We start from the raw sequence: 16,127 nt of genomic DNA on the forward strand, positions 1-16,127 counted from the left end.
CCTTCTTAATAACAGCCATTCTCGAGTATTTGTTTCTCCGCATAGGCAAGCTCCTCGGGATTCTGAATGAGATGGAACAATTGCTTGGCATAGATTACCGAGCGCACTGACTCCTCCAGAATGTAAGCTGTTTTCTCCGCTGCCAGACGCGCCTTCTCCTTGGCAAATATTTCCTTGGCACGCTCCGTTAGTGTTTGCATCACGGTAGGATTCACATTGAAAATGCGCTCGGCGGCCACGATGATGCCCTCGCAGACTGAAGGTGTGTTGATCATCTCTTGTGTGACGTTCTCACGCACCAGCTGCTGCAGCACATTGCGTCGCACTCCGGTGAGGTAGCTGCGCTTCACACGGTGACGTCCAATGTGATGGCGCAGATTCCTAAAGTTGGAGACTGTGGTGGTGCCCCAGTAGACGCTGCGATTGACTTTGCTGCGCAGTACTTTGCGTTCACGCTGCGATTCTCTGAACAATTGGCGCTTCACATGCTTCATTGCTCTGCCCTCGACAGTGAGACGCTCGGGACGCAGGCAATAGTCCACTTGTTGCCACAGTCTTTGGCGATCGGTCATCGGGAATGTGGGCAGCCAATTGAGATGATGTGCCATGCCGTTGATCACATACAGTTGGCGAATGCACTCGTTGAGGAAGCTGCGCTTTGTCGGACTCTTGTAGTCTGGTGGATTGCTGACGATGTAGTGATCGTGTTTGTAGACCACATAGTAACCATGGATGCCGTCGATGTGACCCGGGAATGGGGGAAATGTCATCAATTGCTGCTCCTGCAGCTGCTGGTCCGTGTAATGTACTGGCGAGTTGAAGATGAAGATCTGATTCTGAGCATCGATGGGAGACTTCACCACTGAAACTTGCTCCATTGAGTTGTCCATGATGATTTTAATGGATTTGATTGTGTTGAAAGTGTTGGTGATGTATTATAACAAAGTGTTGCTGACAAAGTCAAGATGGCACAGTTGTAACGCTCAAGATTCAGATGTAACTGATAATTTGAACAAATTAGTGTTGCTGACGAAGTCAAGATGACACAGTTGTAACGATGTTGTAACTCTGAAGATTCAGAAGCGACTGATAATTCGAAGGACATCGCAGTGAGTTTAAATACAGTTTGCGGTACGTGGATTAGCCTACAATCATTACCTGATAATTTGCATCAAACAATCCGAGCGCTCTTGAGCCTGTCGTAACCTGCAAGGATAGGTAAGGACATGCTCACTTCTAGTTACAAGCAGGTCAATAAAAGGGTCGCTAGAAATCAGTGTTCGGATGTGCGTTCGTTCGGTCGGTCGCTCGGTTTTCCAAGTAGGCCTTTTCCCTGGACTACATAAGTAGCAGGCAGGTAAATCGAGGGAACTTATTTTATGGCAAAACTTTACACCAAAAATTTGACAACGCATTTTCGCGAATGCCTTCCAAGGATCGTGACGTTAATCCGCGGACAGCAGATGTTAGAGTCGATGCCTGATTTATACCTGTTGACATATAAGATGGAGTGCAAATGAGTTGCAGCTGTCAGATCTCACTGAACTATTAAAGCATACACACGCATACTACGAGAGTAAACATAGAATCGAGCATTATGGGAGTCTCTGAAAGTAAAATGTCGCCTGAAAAGCCTTTGGCTGTTGTCAATCCAATGCCAGTAATTGATCTAACAGATGGCGACGATGCCAACGAGACGCAGAATCAGGATGAACCCAAGTCAAATGTATCGCTGCAACTCTTTCACTATCGCCAGCAAATGGGACTTAAGCAGCAGTCGGCGATCAAATGGGCCTCATCCAAATTGCTGCTCACCGAGGAGCTGCTCAAGCAGCAAAAGCAACCGCAACAGAATGTGACACTATCGTTGGATGACTTTGATTCGGATACCGAATGGGCTGAGCAACAATTGGCCCTGCTAACAGATGACGATGATGATGATAATACCGAGAATCGAGCTCCGTTGGCTGCACCATTGAATAGTGAACTGAATAATCTGATGAACTATCGGGTCAAGCTACGCAATACCATATTGCATTTGGCCCAAGAGAAGCTGCGGAAACGTGAAAAGACAAAGGTTAAGCGTTTGAAACGCCGTACGCTCATCTCCTCCAAGAAGCCCAGTAACAAGGACAAGTATCGGGATTAGTTATAATGTATAATGTAGTTAAGATATAGTTTTAGTTTTAATATTAGTCTATGTATTTGTTTTTGTTTCTCAACGCAATTAAACTGTCCTCTTGACACTGATTACAACAAAAAATATATTGCCATCGCATTTGTCATTTGACCAACTTCCAAACATACAAAGTTCAATGCGCCCCGTGTCGTTGTCCCTGGGCAACCGCTTAACCCCTATTGCATAATTAATGTCCCCAATTGGTAAATGTAATTGCGGATTTCCACTGCATCCCGACTTCGTTTGGTGTTGCGAGCCGTCAAGGACCAATGTCCTTTGCACACTCACACACACACATACCGATTGACTGACATTTCTGGCTCCGCTTGCTGGTGATGTTTTTTATTTCTTTGAGGGTTAAAAATACTACTCGAAATGCTTGGGACTGTGAATTGGGTGAAGGTGCTTGGCACATAAAGTTTTGAATTTTGCTGAGTAAAATGTGTTCCTTGCTAAAAGTTCTAAATACTTTCCCTTATTATAAATACTGTTCTCATTATAGAAAATTAGTCCAACTTTTGAAAGTTTATTTTTGTGTTTTATAATGTTCCACTTCCAAATTCACAAAAATTTCACTTGTACTTTTTATTGCATCAAACGACACACACAGCATTATTAAATAAATTTTTAAAGTCTTAAAAAATAATTGGCAAGCCCATATTTTCTTTTGAAAATAAAACAGGCCACTGCTTAATTTATTTCTATTTAAAGTTTTATAACACACACTTAACTTTTTATTTTAATTTTAATAAATTTGTATTTTTTTTGTATATTGAAGTGAAAGTCTTCATCAAGACCTATTTCGCTTTATGTTTTTTTTTTTTTAACATACTTGATCTTAAATAATAACGAATTAAACATCCACAGACGATCGTTCTTTTGTCATTACTTTAATATTCGAATTTTTAATTTAGATTTTTAATCTTTTAGAAGTATTTCCTATGTTGAACCTACTTTAATGTTAGAGTTTTTCAAAAAGATTTTTATTCTACTAAAAATTTTTGTTTTATTTTTGTATCGCTAAATGTATAACTTACATAAAATACATTTCACAGCAATATCTTAGTAATGTCTTCTGTTCTTTTATTTAATTTACAGAGAATCTCAGCTTTAAATATATATATTCCTTTTTTCAACATCATAATTTATAGCCACAACTTTCCGCAATGCAATCGTCCAAATTAGTCACACAAGAAATCGCATAAATAAATGGCTTTAAGGAAAACTTGGAAATGAAAAGTCAGCAAAGATGCGTTTAAATTTTAAGGGTAGCTTTGCAACTCAATGTGGAGGCATCTAGATCTTAGAGCAAATTCTAAAACATGTAAGTAGTAAATTTCATAAAAATATTTAATTAAAGCATAAATACTTGTGGCTTCCGGCTGCACGGCAATTAAGAGTCGGCGCATTCGTATTTGTGGTCCAAGCCAGCTCAAGTAAGTAGCAATGCTCCCATGCTCCATCCAACAACCACTTGTCAGCATGGAATGTGCCACATCTCTGCCACGCAGCTTGTTGTTGATGGCTGCTTGGACGCCACGTAGAAGGCAGGCATTGTTTTTGGCTGACACTCATAATGCCAACAACTGAGGAAGGAGTGTGGAGTGGAGAGGAGTGTGCCATTGTGGATTGCTGTGTTGTACATGTCACCATTTCATTTGCTGTTGCTGTTGCTTCGAGGAATTCAAAATTACCAAGGGGGATGCAATAGGAGGAGGAATAGGAAATGGTATTGGGAGGCAAACGACCCGCTTGAGAGCTTGTTATGCAAGTTGAAAGGGAATTTGTGTCAGGCTGCACTCGCCACTCGCCTGGCGTCTGCTTCTGCTTCTGTCTGCGTATGCGGTGAGAGTGCGTGAGCGGATCGTGATGAGGAGCAGCTGCTGTGTGCTGTGAGAGCACAATTCTAATTATTTTATTAAAAGCATTTCATTTACAAAATATTTAATGCACGCCATAATTGCAGCGACGTTTTTCTAATTGCTTGCAAACACGTTTCTGGGACAAGTTCAAAGGATGCCATCAAGGTGGTCCTCGTGCTGCTCACAATTTAGCCCCTCGAGGGATTTTAACGGCAATTTGCATAGATTAGTGCTTAGAAAGTACCTAAAGAGGTATCAGTGACATAAACGTTTACTTACCTAAATCGTGAATCCAAATTTTATGGATTTGGAAAACATATTTTTATTTAATCTTTAGCCGAAGTAACATCTGTCGCCAATTTACACTTTTATATACCTACTAGGTAGCTTTAAAAAAACCCAATAGTAATCCCATTTTTAAGATGAGTTCTTTACCTGTTGTCGCGCTTCCTCGCTTAGCTTAGTTTATCCTGTCAAATTCAAAACCTTCGCTAAATTTTACTGTTTATGGTTTTTCTTAGCTTACCTGTCAGATGTCCTCCATTTTGTTTCGGATTTTCGTGTAAGGAAATTTTGCAGATTGTATATACAATTCTTTTATTTCTTGAATCTATTTTCTAAGTGCAAATGTCTCAAATATAGAATTTCATAAAAATATCATCTATATAAAAATGTGTACCTTATTTTCTATGCGTATGAATCGCTTACCACAATAGATCAATAACCATATTTTAAAATTTTCTTAAGATATTTTGCAATCCAATCTAAAGCTTGGAGGCTTGAAAATAAGAAAATTAACTAATAGGTATATTCTTTCCCCTAATTTTCCAGTTAAGTTATCACATATGTTATACAAAACAGTGGATCATAAAAATTAGAGAATATTTATGTGCTAAGCATGCTTTGCAAAATGTTCCTACACTTTTGTTGTAAGCCTTAGCAGCCTGTGATTATTCACAGACTAAATGTCAATCGGAGCTCAAGGTGTAAATGCTATATCGTATCATTTAGTTTTTGAGTCTCACAAAATTAACACGTCTTTCTGTTCCGTTTTCCGAATTTATTTCTATATATATGAATATATATTTTAAAATATCAAAATTGGAAAAAACAACTAAAACCTAAGAATAATCGTAATACAGTCCTCTATTCATCTATATATCCGATTCAATTTTGTGCATGTGTGTGTGTGTGAATGTCTGATCAACTGAGCATTCCGAGCAATCTGCAGAAAATGAGCAACGCGATGAGCGAGGAGAAGGAGAAGAACATTGTGTGCCACAAATGCAACGAGGCAATAACGAAGCGTGTGATCACCGCATTGGGCAAGACATGGCATCCGGAGCACTTCTTGTGTCGCCACTGTGATGAGCAGATCGAGGATGCTACCTTCAACATCCAGGACGGCGAACCGGTCTGCTCCAAGTGCTTTGTGGAGCGATACACGAGCACTTGTGCCGGCTGCAAGAAGCCCATCATGGAGCGGACCATCTGTGCCTTGGGCGAGAACTGGCACGAATGCTGCTTTGTTTGCGATGGAGCCTGCAAGAAGCCGCTCTCGAATTGCCCGTTCTACGAGCGCGATGGCAAGGCCTACTGCAAGCAGGACTACGAAGATCTATTTGCAGTGCGTTGTGCCAAATGCGAGAAGCCAATCACGGACAGCGCCATCGTGGCCATGAATGCCAAATGGCATCGCGATTGCTTCCGCTGCAATCGCTGCGAGAATCCAATTACCTCGGCCACCTTCACCATCGAGGGCGACAAGCCCGTTTGTCCCGAATGCACTTGCTAGAAGAAAGCGAAGGATCTGCAAATGGATGCCCTAGTATACAGAATGATTAATAAATTATGATTTGTTTATGCATCTATAGTTTAAAAGTGGAGCGACAACATAAAAACAAACAAGAAATAGTATCTGTGCCCATGCCATTGAAATTATAAATGTAACTGCGAGACCCTCAATCTGAATCTCAATCTAGTATTGTAACCATAATATACACAATAACACACACGCACACTGACATTCCCGCTCTTCCCCATATACTATCATACTTATATACAACCATCCATCCACCTCAAATATACGCAACTTGTACCGATTCAAGTTATTCGTATTAATTGTAGTATAGATAAATACTTATTGAACCAAATAAGAGCAGAAGCTCATGTCTTTAGCATCTAATTCTCAATTAATTATTGTCAAAGTTCACATTTTCCGATTGCTCCATCAAATAAGATTAATATTAAGGTGCAGATTAGTAACAATATGCTGTTTTAGAAATAATCGTAAGTTGAATTTGACTGCTTAGCAAGATTTATTTGAGTTCATTAAATAAGATTAATATTGCAGCGAATTTGAATACCAGTAAACAAAACAACAAAAATAATTCAAATATTAATTAATTCATTTGTAGTATTGAATTAGAAATATCAACTAATTATATACAAATATTTATCTTAATATTAAGATCTACACTGAGGGGCATTTTACATATTCGTTGATTGTTTATGTTTTCACTACTTCGCTTAAATAAATCGAATAGAAATATTGTAGATTGTTTCCGGGAGATGTTTTTCATATAATTAAAGTGACAGAGATTGCTAGATAAATAGTAAACAATTGAGAGATAAGCAACCCTTTAAAGATGTTGAAATGAAGCTGCACTTCCCTCAAAAGAAGTACACAGAGAAACAGAGTATGAGATCATATTTCAGAGAAAAGGGAGAGAAAGAGATAAAAACGGGAGGAAAGTACAGATTCACACAATCAAATCGATTATCTCTTTTAGTCGAAAGCAATTTTCGCACTCATATTCGAAGCAATATATTCATACTATATGTTGACTATCAGTGCGCGTTGGGATAAGGATTAGCAGGCTGATAAGCAAACAGAGTCATCAGCATGGGGCACAGCAACAGAGCAACAGTGTGACTAAAGAAGCGGAAAATGCACTGGGGTTGTTTTTCCAACCGATGAAAATTCGCTGCTTCACACACGAAGTGAATGATGACGATAACAAGCGCAAAACGAACAGAACCCGACGACAAAGTCGACGAGCGACAAAAGTTTTGGGCTTTGTGGCTTTTCAGTTGGCTCGCTGCCGGTTTCAGTTTCATTGGTAAAGCGAAGCGCATGGAAAGCGGTTCCCAAAGCAGCTCGAATGCAATTACCAAGCGTACTAACTAACAAACTATCGTAACGTGGTTAAAACATCGTACATTGGCAATTTTTGCGAAGTGCCGTTGAATTTTCTCGAGTGCAACGAAAAACCTCGCTAATTAATTGCAATGCAAAGACTATGGAAAACAATAAACAAATGTTGCAAGCCAACTGAATACAACAATTACCAAAGACACTGCAGCTGCAGGCGATAAATTGCAACAAACTGTAGTCGAAAAGACGTATGAGACACATTATCTGAATCTACGATCTGAATATCTGACTAATTTATGGCACAGTAGTGGATTTAAGCAAAAAAAAGAGTGTAAAAAACAAGCGTAAATAATTTGTTAAAACATAAAATTATTAAAAAGAATTGTATGAAAAATATGATTAATAACATTGAAGTGAGTGCGAATTCAAAATTCATAATTAATTGCAAAAATTTAAGCAATTAAAAATTGTGTTTAGTGTGAAATTGAAAAGAAAAACTAATTAATTTTGATCATAATTAAACATATAATCAAATTAATTCGCAAATTTTTGTCTTTATTACGCATTCTTATCATATTTCTGCAAAGTTTGAAATTTCATTTAATCATTGACAAAATATTTAAAGATTTTATTATATGGGGGAAATTTAAAAATGTGTTTTATTGCCTACAAATATTTGTTGCCTAGTTCTATTTTGAATTCCAAATTGATTTAAAACTATATTAAAATTCATATACTCTATAGATTATTTTAATGATAGTAGTGCAATTAGTTTTCGACACAGCTTGTCATCCTTATCAAGAATACATTGATGACAACATATATGGTACATTGTATGTATGTACATAGTAGGTGATGAGGTCATGGGCGCTGAAATTTTAAATACGTGTAATTATATTACTAAATTCAATTAATAATAATCACATGTAATATTCAAGTTTTTCAAAATTTACTTTATTGATTAATGGCGCTTTAATTGAAACTATTTTAAAGCTATTGTTATTTATAATGTAACCTCTAATTGCATTAGTTATTTGTAGAACAAACAAATCCATGTAAATTCCAAAGTTGAATAAAATAAATATAAGCTTAAGCTCTTTAGCTGCCGTTCGCAATTGCCAATGCGAATGCGAATGCGAAGTGCAAATATTGTAGTTCAACACAATAATTAAATGACTGAGTGACACTTGATTAATGACTTTACCAATGAACAATCGTCTTGGCCAATTTGCATATTGCAATCTAGATGCAAATGTTATTACAAAATGTCCCACACAGTTGGCAAGGAATATTGATAATTTAATTTGCGTATATTCCAAATGAGTTTCTTTTGTTTTACGAACATTACGCATACGCAACATATGGAACAATTAGCCAAAATATTTGAGAATTTTTGAACCCTTTTTCTTGGAAATCCACGACTAGAAAACGAAAAAAATCAAACAAGCAAGCATGGTAGAAGGGTTGACAACTTGTAGATACCCTGTAAAAGTGTTAGATAAAATAAAAATAAAGCAAAATATGATTTCGATATGGAAAACTATAAAATTTTTAATTATATTACGTTGATTGCTATAGATATTTGATAAGGCAATTAATTTAATTTAATCGCACATTGCTTGAAATATATATATATGTACATATATGAATATCTCAAATACCTCATGCATAGCCACGCTCTAGAAATTAATGAAGCAGCCCAATTTTTAAAGCTTCGAAATTTTCAAAAGCAGAACATCAATTTTTGTTTTTGGCGGCTGTGACGATGCGACTGCGAATTGGCAGCGATAGAAGCAGCAACAACGACAACGACGACTGCGATTCCCAGAAGCTTCAAGTTCATACAACTTGAAGCAGTCGTGCTTTGACTTTGGCCAGCGACGGTTGTCGGCTTTGTTGGCTGTCGTTCGGTTGGTTGTGGGTTGTTGGCTGTCGGATGAACATTTTTGCGGTTTATGGCGTTGCCTTTTTGGGGGCGCAACAGGACGCACCTTAAAAACCAAACAAACGATTTCGTCGCGCTGCTATTTCTAACCTTTAATTGGGAAAATATAAAAGCGAAAGAGTAACAAAAAAAAAAAACACCAAACTATCAACTCGCAACTCGCAGTCAAAGCCAGTTGGAAGTCAGAGTCGAAGTTGAAGTCCACTTTGCAATTGGCAAGTGGCAAAGTGGTAAAGTGGCAAGTGGCAAATGGCTTTTGGTGCTTATAGAAGCCGGCTTTGTGTCAGTGTTGTGCACAGTGTGTCAAATGTGTTGAACTTTAAAGTGGCCTCAGGTAATGAAAGAAGTGCTTGACACAACCACAACAACAACAACAACAACAAGAACAGCAGCCATAGACGGCAGTCGGTATTGTCAGTGTGTCAACCTGCCAGTCAGTGAGATAGACAGACAATTTGTATAAAATTTGTTTATCATGTTGTTTGACTTTGTGGCTCTTTTGAATTACGCTTCGCTATCTGCATATACATATATGTATGTATATGTATGCTATATGCCTTCCAGTTTTATTCTTTATCACACCTACTTTGAATGGCTTCACAGAACAACAATTGCCTACTGCTTCTCCAAACAAAAGAACAAACACATTCTGCAAACCGAAAGCTTCATAAAGCACTTCCCAAACAAACTCGTGATGATCCGCTTTTAAGATCACATTTCGACAATTATTGTTTAATAAGGTTTCCAATTGAGAAAAACAATTAAAAAGTATCCAAAATTGTAGATGTTCAATGAGTTGGCAAAACGATTAAGTACTGCGAGTACTCGTATTATTTCCAGGGGCTTGCCACCAAAAGTCCAACAAAATCCGTATAAATAATACTCGCTCACAACAACTGCCAAATCGATTGCCAAAAATAGCAAAAGAACCATTCGAAATAAAAACACAAAATTGATCACAAAATATTGCGAGACGGCACAAACAAACAAACAAAAAAAACAAATCGAATTTATTATTAAAAATAATAATGATAAATAAATTCGTGGCTCACTTTTAATTGCAATAATCAGAAATTGTACGGAGAGTCCCTTGAGCTCGTTGGAGCTTTGCGTGGCCTTAGGTCTATGATAAATTGGGTTCAACAGCTCCACATAGAAGGGCGACATAGTTGAAGCGTCTTTCGACTAACTGATACCCTGGTGCAAGCTTTTGATAATAGTGATTTACTTCTTACAGAGCACTTTAATTTATTAAAATTATCAACTAAGATAAAAGTACAATTATTTTTGTTGTTGTACATTTTATGCATTCGGGTATACCTCACATTTCGCATAGTTACAGGGTATTCGAATATTTAGACCGATTGCAGACGTAGTTTATTATTATGAACTGGTGTTGTAACAATGCCTTTTATTTATTTAACAAAATATTCGATACATTTTTCTTTTGCCTTTATCATGTGCGTTGTGTTGTCTTTTTTTCGCACATTAATTGATAAATGTTCTCTTTATCAAATTTTGATCAAAAGTAATTAAGCGTCTGGAACGTGCAACAGCCGCAAAGCAAAAGCAAAAACAATGTGAAAAGTGCGTAAAAAGTGCGAGAGAAAAAGAAGCAGCAGATAATTGTCAATAGAATTAACAATTACAATTATAAAGTGAACAAACAATTTTGCTGAGTGGCGGCGAAGCAAACATTTAGACACAGCAAACTCAGACGAAGAATCCAAAAACAGCAACAACAACAACAACTGATAAGAACAAAAGCAGCAGCAGCAACAGCGGCTGAGGAGAAACTTCGTTTTGCTATTTGCGGAAGCAGCGCAGCATTTAAAATGGCGTCGAAGTGCAGCAGTAGAAGTACCGTTACTGTGGCCGCCATTGTTGTCGCAGTCACACTGAGGCTGCACATCTGTTTGGGTAAGTTAACGAAGAGCCGACGCATGGCAACATTTTATTCTTTTCCGTTGCTTTTATTCCTTCTTGTAATTGGATTACAAATATTTGATCATCACATGCAAATGTAAACAATTAGATGACGGCACTTGTCACACTGCCAACAAGTTGGGAATTCAAAGCAGCAACTGAGCTCTCTAACATATGCCAGATAACCTTCTATAAACATACACATATGTATATCCATATATGTGTATGGAAATACATACGCACATACGTATTTATCTGACAATCTTAACTTGTGCGAGGCAATTGGCTTCAGCACTTTGAGCTCACAAACTGTCGCTTTGAGAGCTTAAAATGCGTAGCACAGACCAGATAAGCAGCTCCAAAGAAAGCTTTGCGAGAAGTTGAAAAGGAGATGGAGGAAGAGTGCGAGGGGATGATCGAAATTTGATTTTTTGACTGCGAATGGCAAGATCCATAAAAATAAGTAATTGTGTGAAAGTCGATGACAGTTGGAAAAAATAGAGGCAGAAGCTGATCAGAAATGAGAAAAAAAACATAGAATTTATAAAATCAATTAGTAAAAGAAGACAGCGAAATAAGTTAGTTGAAGAGAACAAGATTAAATAAGAAAGTATCCAAGGTTATGACGTTCAATAATCGGTTGATGGAAAGAAAACAAAGAGTGTTCACAAGAAGAGCAGAATTCAAAAGATTAAGAGATTTGTGGAAATCACAATCAATCTGCAGGGGCAGACACAAAGAAAATAAAAGTGAGATAGGGTCAGTGAAAGAGTGCACCGAAAACACAATTATCGGACAATTATGAAAATTGATTGTTTTATTGCCTGAGGGTCGTATAATGGCAGTCGAGCAATGACACGATGTGCATACAAATTGCCGACTAGGTGGCAAGCAGTCTGTTGATGGCAGCCAATGGTGCTTATCGCTGCGGTACTTCCCCACGTTGAAGAGGGGAGTCTTCGGCAAACAGACGATCATAAAAGTCAATTACACTCATTTGCATCGAATCTCTCAGATACGCAGCGTGGGAATGCCATCGAAGATATAAATTCGAAAAAAACCAAAATATACAGAATACCTGAACCCGATTATATTACAGACTTCTGTTGCTCATTGTGGTTTGTGCCACATCAAATACGTGTCTCCGACTTGGCACCAAACAGGTGTGAGTTTGAGAGTCTTTTAGTTAACGGACAGCTCTGACAACGTAGAAGTAAACGAACAGGAAAGCATTTGATGTCCAGGACCCATCCAGCTGACGGGGTCAATGTGTGTGTTGATGAACACACCCAAAAATTATTACACCACGCAGACATATCAAATGTTGAATTCGCTTCGGGGGTTGGATCAGCTAGCTGACCTCAGTCATCCCTCTACCCTTCCCCTCTTTCGCTCTCTCTCTTTATCTTTGCTATATATTTAACTCGTCGTTTGCTTATACTATTTGCATTTTCTCCAGAGTCCAGAGTCGCGGTCTCTACTCTCTCCGTTTCTCAATTGAAAGGTATCGAAATGACAGACAGAGAGCGCAGCTGCTGCCCAATTTAAAATCGTATAAAATGATAGGAATTTATGTGAAATCAATTAAGTCAATAGGTGTACGTGCTCCCCAAGACCCCACAAATCACCAATCCTCACCAGCGTTTATTGTGCTTTTAATTTTCGCATTCTACAAGCATTTAAGTGGCCGTGGACGCTTGGCACTTGGCCCGGCTTCAGCTTCGACTTGCTTCGCCTTTTAAATTAGAGAACGAGTAGACGACTTTGATTAAATTGTTGTAAGTTTTGGTCATTTATTGTGCAAGCAAGTGTTTGACATATAGCTTAATCATGATCGCTTTTCGCTAAACACACTCGCGACTTGTGAATTGCATTAAGATATTTTGGAAAAACTCTATATATGTCGCATATTAAACATAAAATCCTTAAGTATGATATTAATACAAATACCACGATGAATTGAATCGTGTTGAATTAAAAAATGATTATAAGAAAAAAGTATAGAAAATGTAAATTTTAAAGTTTCATAGCTTTTCTTATGATCTGTTGGAGGCTTGATCTGCAAAGTCTTCATCTGATATGTCTTGCAATAAGTTGATCATATTATTGTTTGCGACATAAGAATTCGGATCAATGCTGAGAACTGCAACCAATGCTTTCATTGTGGGCCTCACGATCGGATTCATATCCCAACATTGCTCAATCATAGCTTTGATGTGCCCAGTTTCGTCTTCGACATGGTCAATTGAAGGTCGTTCATTTTGTCTTACTCTGTTTATAATAGCTTCAGGTCCGAATTGGTATAAGTGTGCAAACGGTTTGCTTTGGATCATTATTTCCCAGCATAGAATGCCAAAGCTGAATACATCACATTTCTCAGTGCTCAGCTGACGCTCAGATACCTATAATGGAAACTTACAATCTTAATAATTAATTTAAAATAGTTTTGTTAGTTTACCTCTGGCGCCATGTACGGGGCCGTGCCAACACAATGGATCGATAGTGTGGCCAATGATCTTACAGTGCCAAAGTCGCATAATTTCAATGTGCGATAGTCATTATAAAGTAGCAAGTTTTGCGGCTTAAGATCACGATGGATAACAATTGGTTGCTGTTGATGCAAAAAAGCAACACCCTGGAATATCCATAGAGTTAAACTCGAAGCAATATGATGTAACATATAGGGATGCAATTTACCTTGGCACATTGCAACATCCAATTGAGCTTGCCCTTATTAGAGACAGTTCTGTTGCCATGGTGTAAAAAATGGTCAAGGGTGCCACCATCAGCATATTCCATAGCAAGAATTATTCTCTTCTCATTATCCATTGTAGTGCCGTAGAATCTCATGATATTTTCATGTTTCAAAAGTCTCAAATATCTAACCTCTCGCTGATCGACCACATTGTTATTGGAGTTAAGAATTCTCTTAATGGCAATTTCTCGAGTGCCATTTTGTGTCATCCACCTAGCTTTGTAGACGATTCCAAAACTGCCCATGCCAAGTATCTGTAATCATAATAATAATAACAAAAATAATATTAACAATAAGAATAATAATAATATACGGCTTACCTCGCCCAATTCCAAGTTGTTCCAAGAAATATTTTCCTTTAAACTGTTTTGATAAATAATTTCCAGAATATTTGCAATGACAATCATTTTCGGTGGTTGTTCGCAACAGCACAGTTTAATTAAAGCGTCTATCATATCTTTGTCATTTTCCATATCGTTATTGCTCTTCGCAACTAGAATCTAAAAGTAAACAATTTTCAATGTGAAATATGTAGTGGAAATTTTCTTAACTTACCTCCCACAGTAATATTCCAAAGCTACGGATATCCTTCGATTCATCGTGCGACAAAGTCGCCTTGCTAAAATCAAATATCTTAACTGTTTTGAAATTGTGGCATAGCAGCAAATGACGTGCCCTTAGATCATTGTGCACAATTTTGGGATTCATCCCATGCATGTAAATTAGAGCCCTGGCACATTGCACCATCCAGCTTAGCTTTAAGGAATATTTATTTTGGTTTTCCACATTACAAAGGTAATTGGAAACAGTTCCGCGATCAGCATATTCATAGATATAGAATAATTTGCCATTTTCGTCCTCCTCCCTACGAATCAATTTCACAATATTCACATCATCGAGCGAATTGTGGATTGTGAATTCTCTTTCGGTACGATTATCGGGGGAAAAGATTCGGGTTCTCAGTAATTTCCCTCCATATTCGTCCTCCACAATTATCTTATTGGTTTTCTTGCGAAATTCCGCCTTAAACGAAACGAAGTTATTATGTAAATACGTTATTATCTACCATTTGGTGTGTAAATGTTAAGAACCTCGTTCTTCCCTATCATAATTTTTATTACCTGATCTTCCTCGTTCAACTCCAATGAATCATAATGAATTTCGCGAATCATTTTCTGCTTGGGGTTAAATAAAAGGAGTACAAAGTTATCAGTTTAATTTTGTTGTTGCTCTTTCTGGTGAAATACATTTTAAATGTTGGTTTTAGTTTGACGAATTTCCCAAATTTTAGCAATCTTAAAAGAAATACATTTAATTATATTCTAATATGTATACATTATACAATATATTTTAGACATTCACAAACGAAATATATTTTATATGACTTCCAATAAGTTTTCTTTAAATAGGTTTTTCAGAGATTCAATTTTTGTGTGCAAATTAATAATTAATGAAATTACTTTGATAAGATTTTAAAAGCCTTAAAAACGTTGAGAATTTTAAATCAAATAAAGTTTAATTATTAAATCATACGAATTATACAATTATTTAATTATCTATTTAGCATATGTCTGCAAAGACATTCTTATACAGAAATAGCTTTTAATGGATTTCACATTGAGACATAGCAAATTATAATACAGTGCACTTATTTTCACTAAATAATTTAGAAACATTAATAATAATTATTAAAAACAGCTTTCCCATAGTATTTACTTAATGTTTTGTCGATTTTATCACTTGAAGATAAGACAGTTTTACGTTTGAACCCTTCAAAATGCGAAGACAGACTGTTATAGAAACGACGATAAACTCAGTTCCTAAGCCAAAGATACTGCAATATTTATCGCCTTGATATTCGATGTGCAACAGCTTGACTTATCGATGAATGATCAGATACTTTTCTTTGGGTTACCTTTATAACGTCATGACTTCATATCAAAGTGTCTCTTAAAACTCTGCATGATAACAAATTACAGCTGAGTTTGTTAGAAACAAGTTCAGTTATTAGTGGCGTTGTCTGACACACCCTGCAATGCTTCATAAAAATGCATTTAATCTGTCACTACGCATTTTATTCCTTTGAATCTTAAAATACTTCCATTTCAGATTTCCTTTAGAGTCGCCGACTTTACGAGTGTCTTTCCTTAAGCATCAGCAATCTACAGTCTAATATAATTTAACTGCATGCGTTTTGCGATTAATTGACTGCTGAAATATAATCTGCCAAGAGGTCTTAAGACTCTACAGCTACAGAGTGTCTACCAGTTATGCATTTTGGTTTTGTTTTTTTCGCATTCACG

The 16,127-nt window shown here is 37.1% G+C and overlaps 4 protein-coding genes and 1 long non-coding RNA gene across 6 annotated transcripts; 2 read left to right on the top strand and 3 right to left on the bottom strand.

Moving 5' to 3' along the window:
- Positions 1–5: 5 nt before the first annotated feature.
- LOC117564947 (uncharacterized) lies at positions 6–920 on the bottom strand. Its single transcript, XM_034243902.2, has one exon. It carries the CDS (start codon positions 888–890, stop codon positions 6–8), a length of 885 nt encoding a protein of 294 aa, XP_034099793.1. The 5' UTR covers positions 891–920.
- LOC117565171 (uncharacterized) lies at positions 607–2,662 on the top strand. The gene has a single exon (XM_052002824.1). The coding sequence runs from the start codon at positions 1,598–1,600 to the stop codon at positions 2,147–2,149; it is 552 nt and encodes a 183-aa protein (XP_051858784.1). The 5' UTR covers positions 607–1,597; the 3' UTR covers positions 2,150–2,662.
- Positions 2,663–3,271: 609 nt separating this feature from the next.
- On the bottom strand, positions 3,272–4,419 carry LOC127565074 (uncharacterized). Its single transcript, XR_007954487.1, has 3 exons — positions 4,321–4,419; positions 3,549–4,069; positions 3,272–3,494 (listed from the first exon to the last, which is right to left on the bottom strand). It is a non-coding gene; the product is annotated as an uncharacterized LOC127565074 (long non-coding RNA).
- Positions 4,420–5,032: 613 nt separating this feature from the next.
- LOC117565394 (transforming growth factor beta-1-induced transcript 1 protein-like) lies at positions 5,033–6,006 on the top strand. Its single transcript, XM_034244476.2, has one exon. It carries the CDS (start codon positions 5,237–5,239, stop codon positions 5,834–5,836), a length of 600 nt encoding a protein of 199 aa, XP_034100367.1. The 5' UTR covers positions 5,033–5,236; the 3' UTR covers positions 5,837–6,006.
- Positions 6,007–12,850: 6,844 nt separating this feature from the next.
- Positions 12,851–15,608, bottom strand: LOC127565073 (probable serine/threonine-protein kinase drkB). Of its 2 annotated transcripts, none has more exons than XM_052002141.1 (7): positions 15,541–15,608; positions 14,946–14,999; positions 14,380–14,847; positions 14,145–14,324; positions 13,767–14,078; positions 13,528–13,704; positions 12,851–13,471 (listed from the first exon to the last, which is right to left on the bottom strand). In XM_052002141.1, the coding sequence occupies exons 2-7, from the start codon at positions 14,994–14,996 to the stop codon at positions 13,106–13,108; spliced, it is 1,554 nt and encodes a 517-aa protein (XP_051858101.1). In that variant the 5' UTR covers positions 14,997–14,999; positions 15,541–15,608; the 3' UTR covers positions 12,851–13,105. The 2 variants fall into 2 exon arrangements, with proteins under 2 accessions (XP_051858101.1, XP_051858100.1); XM_052002140.1 differs by having other exon boundaries at positions 14,946–15,002; positions 15,541–15,606.
- Between the last annotated feature and the right edge of the window lie 519 nt (positions 15,609–16,127).

The sequence above is a fragment of the Drosophila albomicans genome, chromosome 2L (assembly GCF_009650485.2).
Source record: "Drosophila albomicans strain 15112-1751.03 chromosome 2L, ASM965048v2, whole genome shotgun sequence".
In the NCBI taxonomy this organism is placed as follows: domain Eukaryota; kingdom Metazoa; phylum Arthropoda; class Insecta; order Diptera; family Drosophilidae; genus Drosophila; species Drosophila albomicans.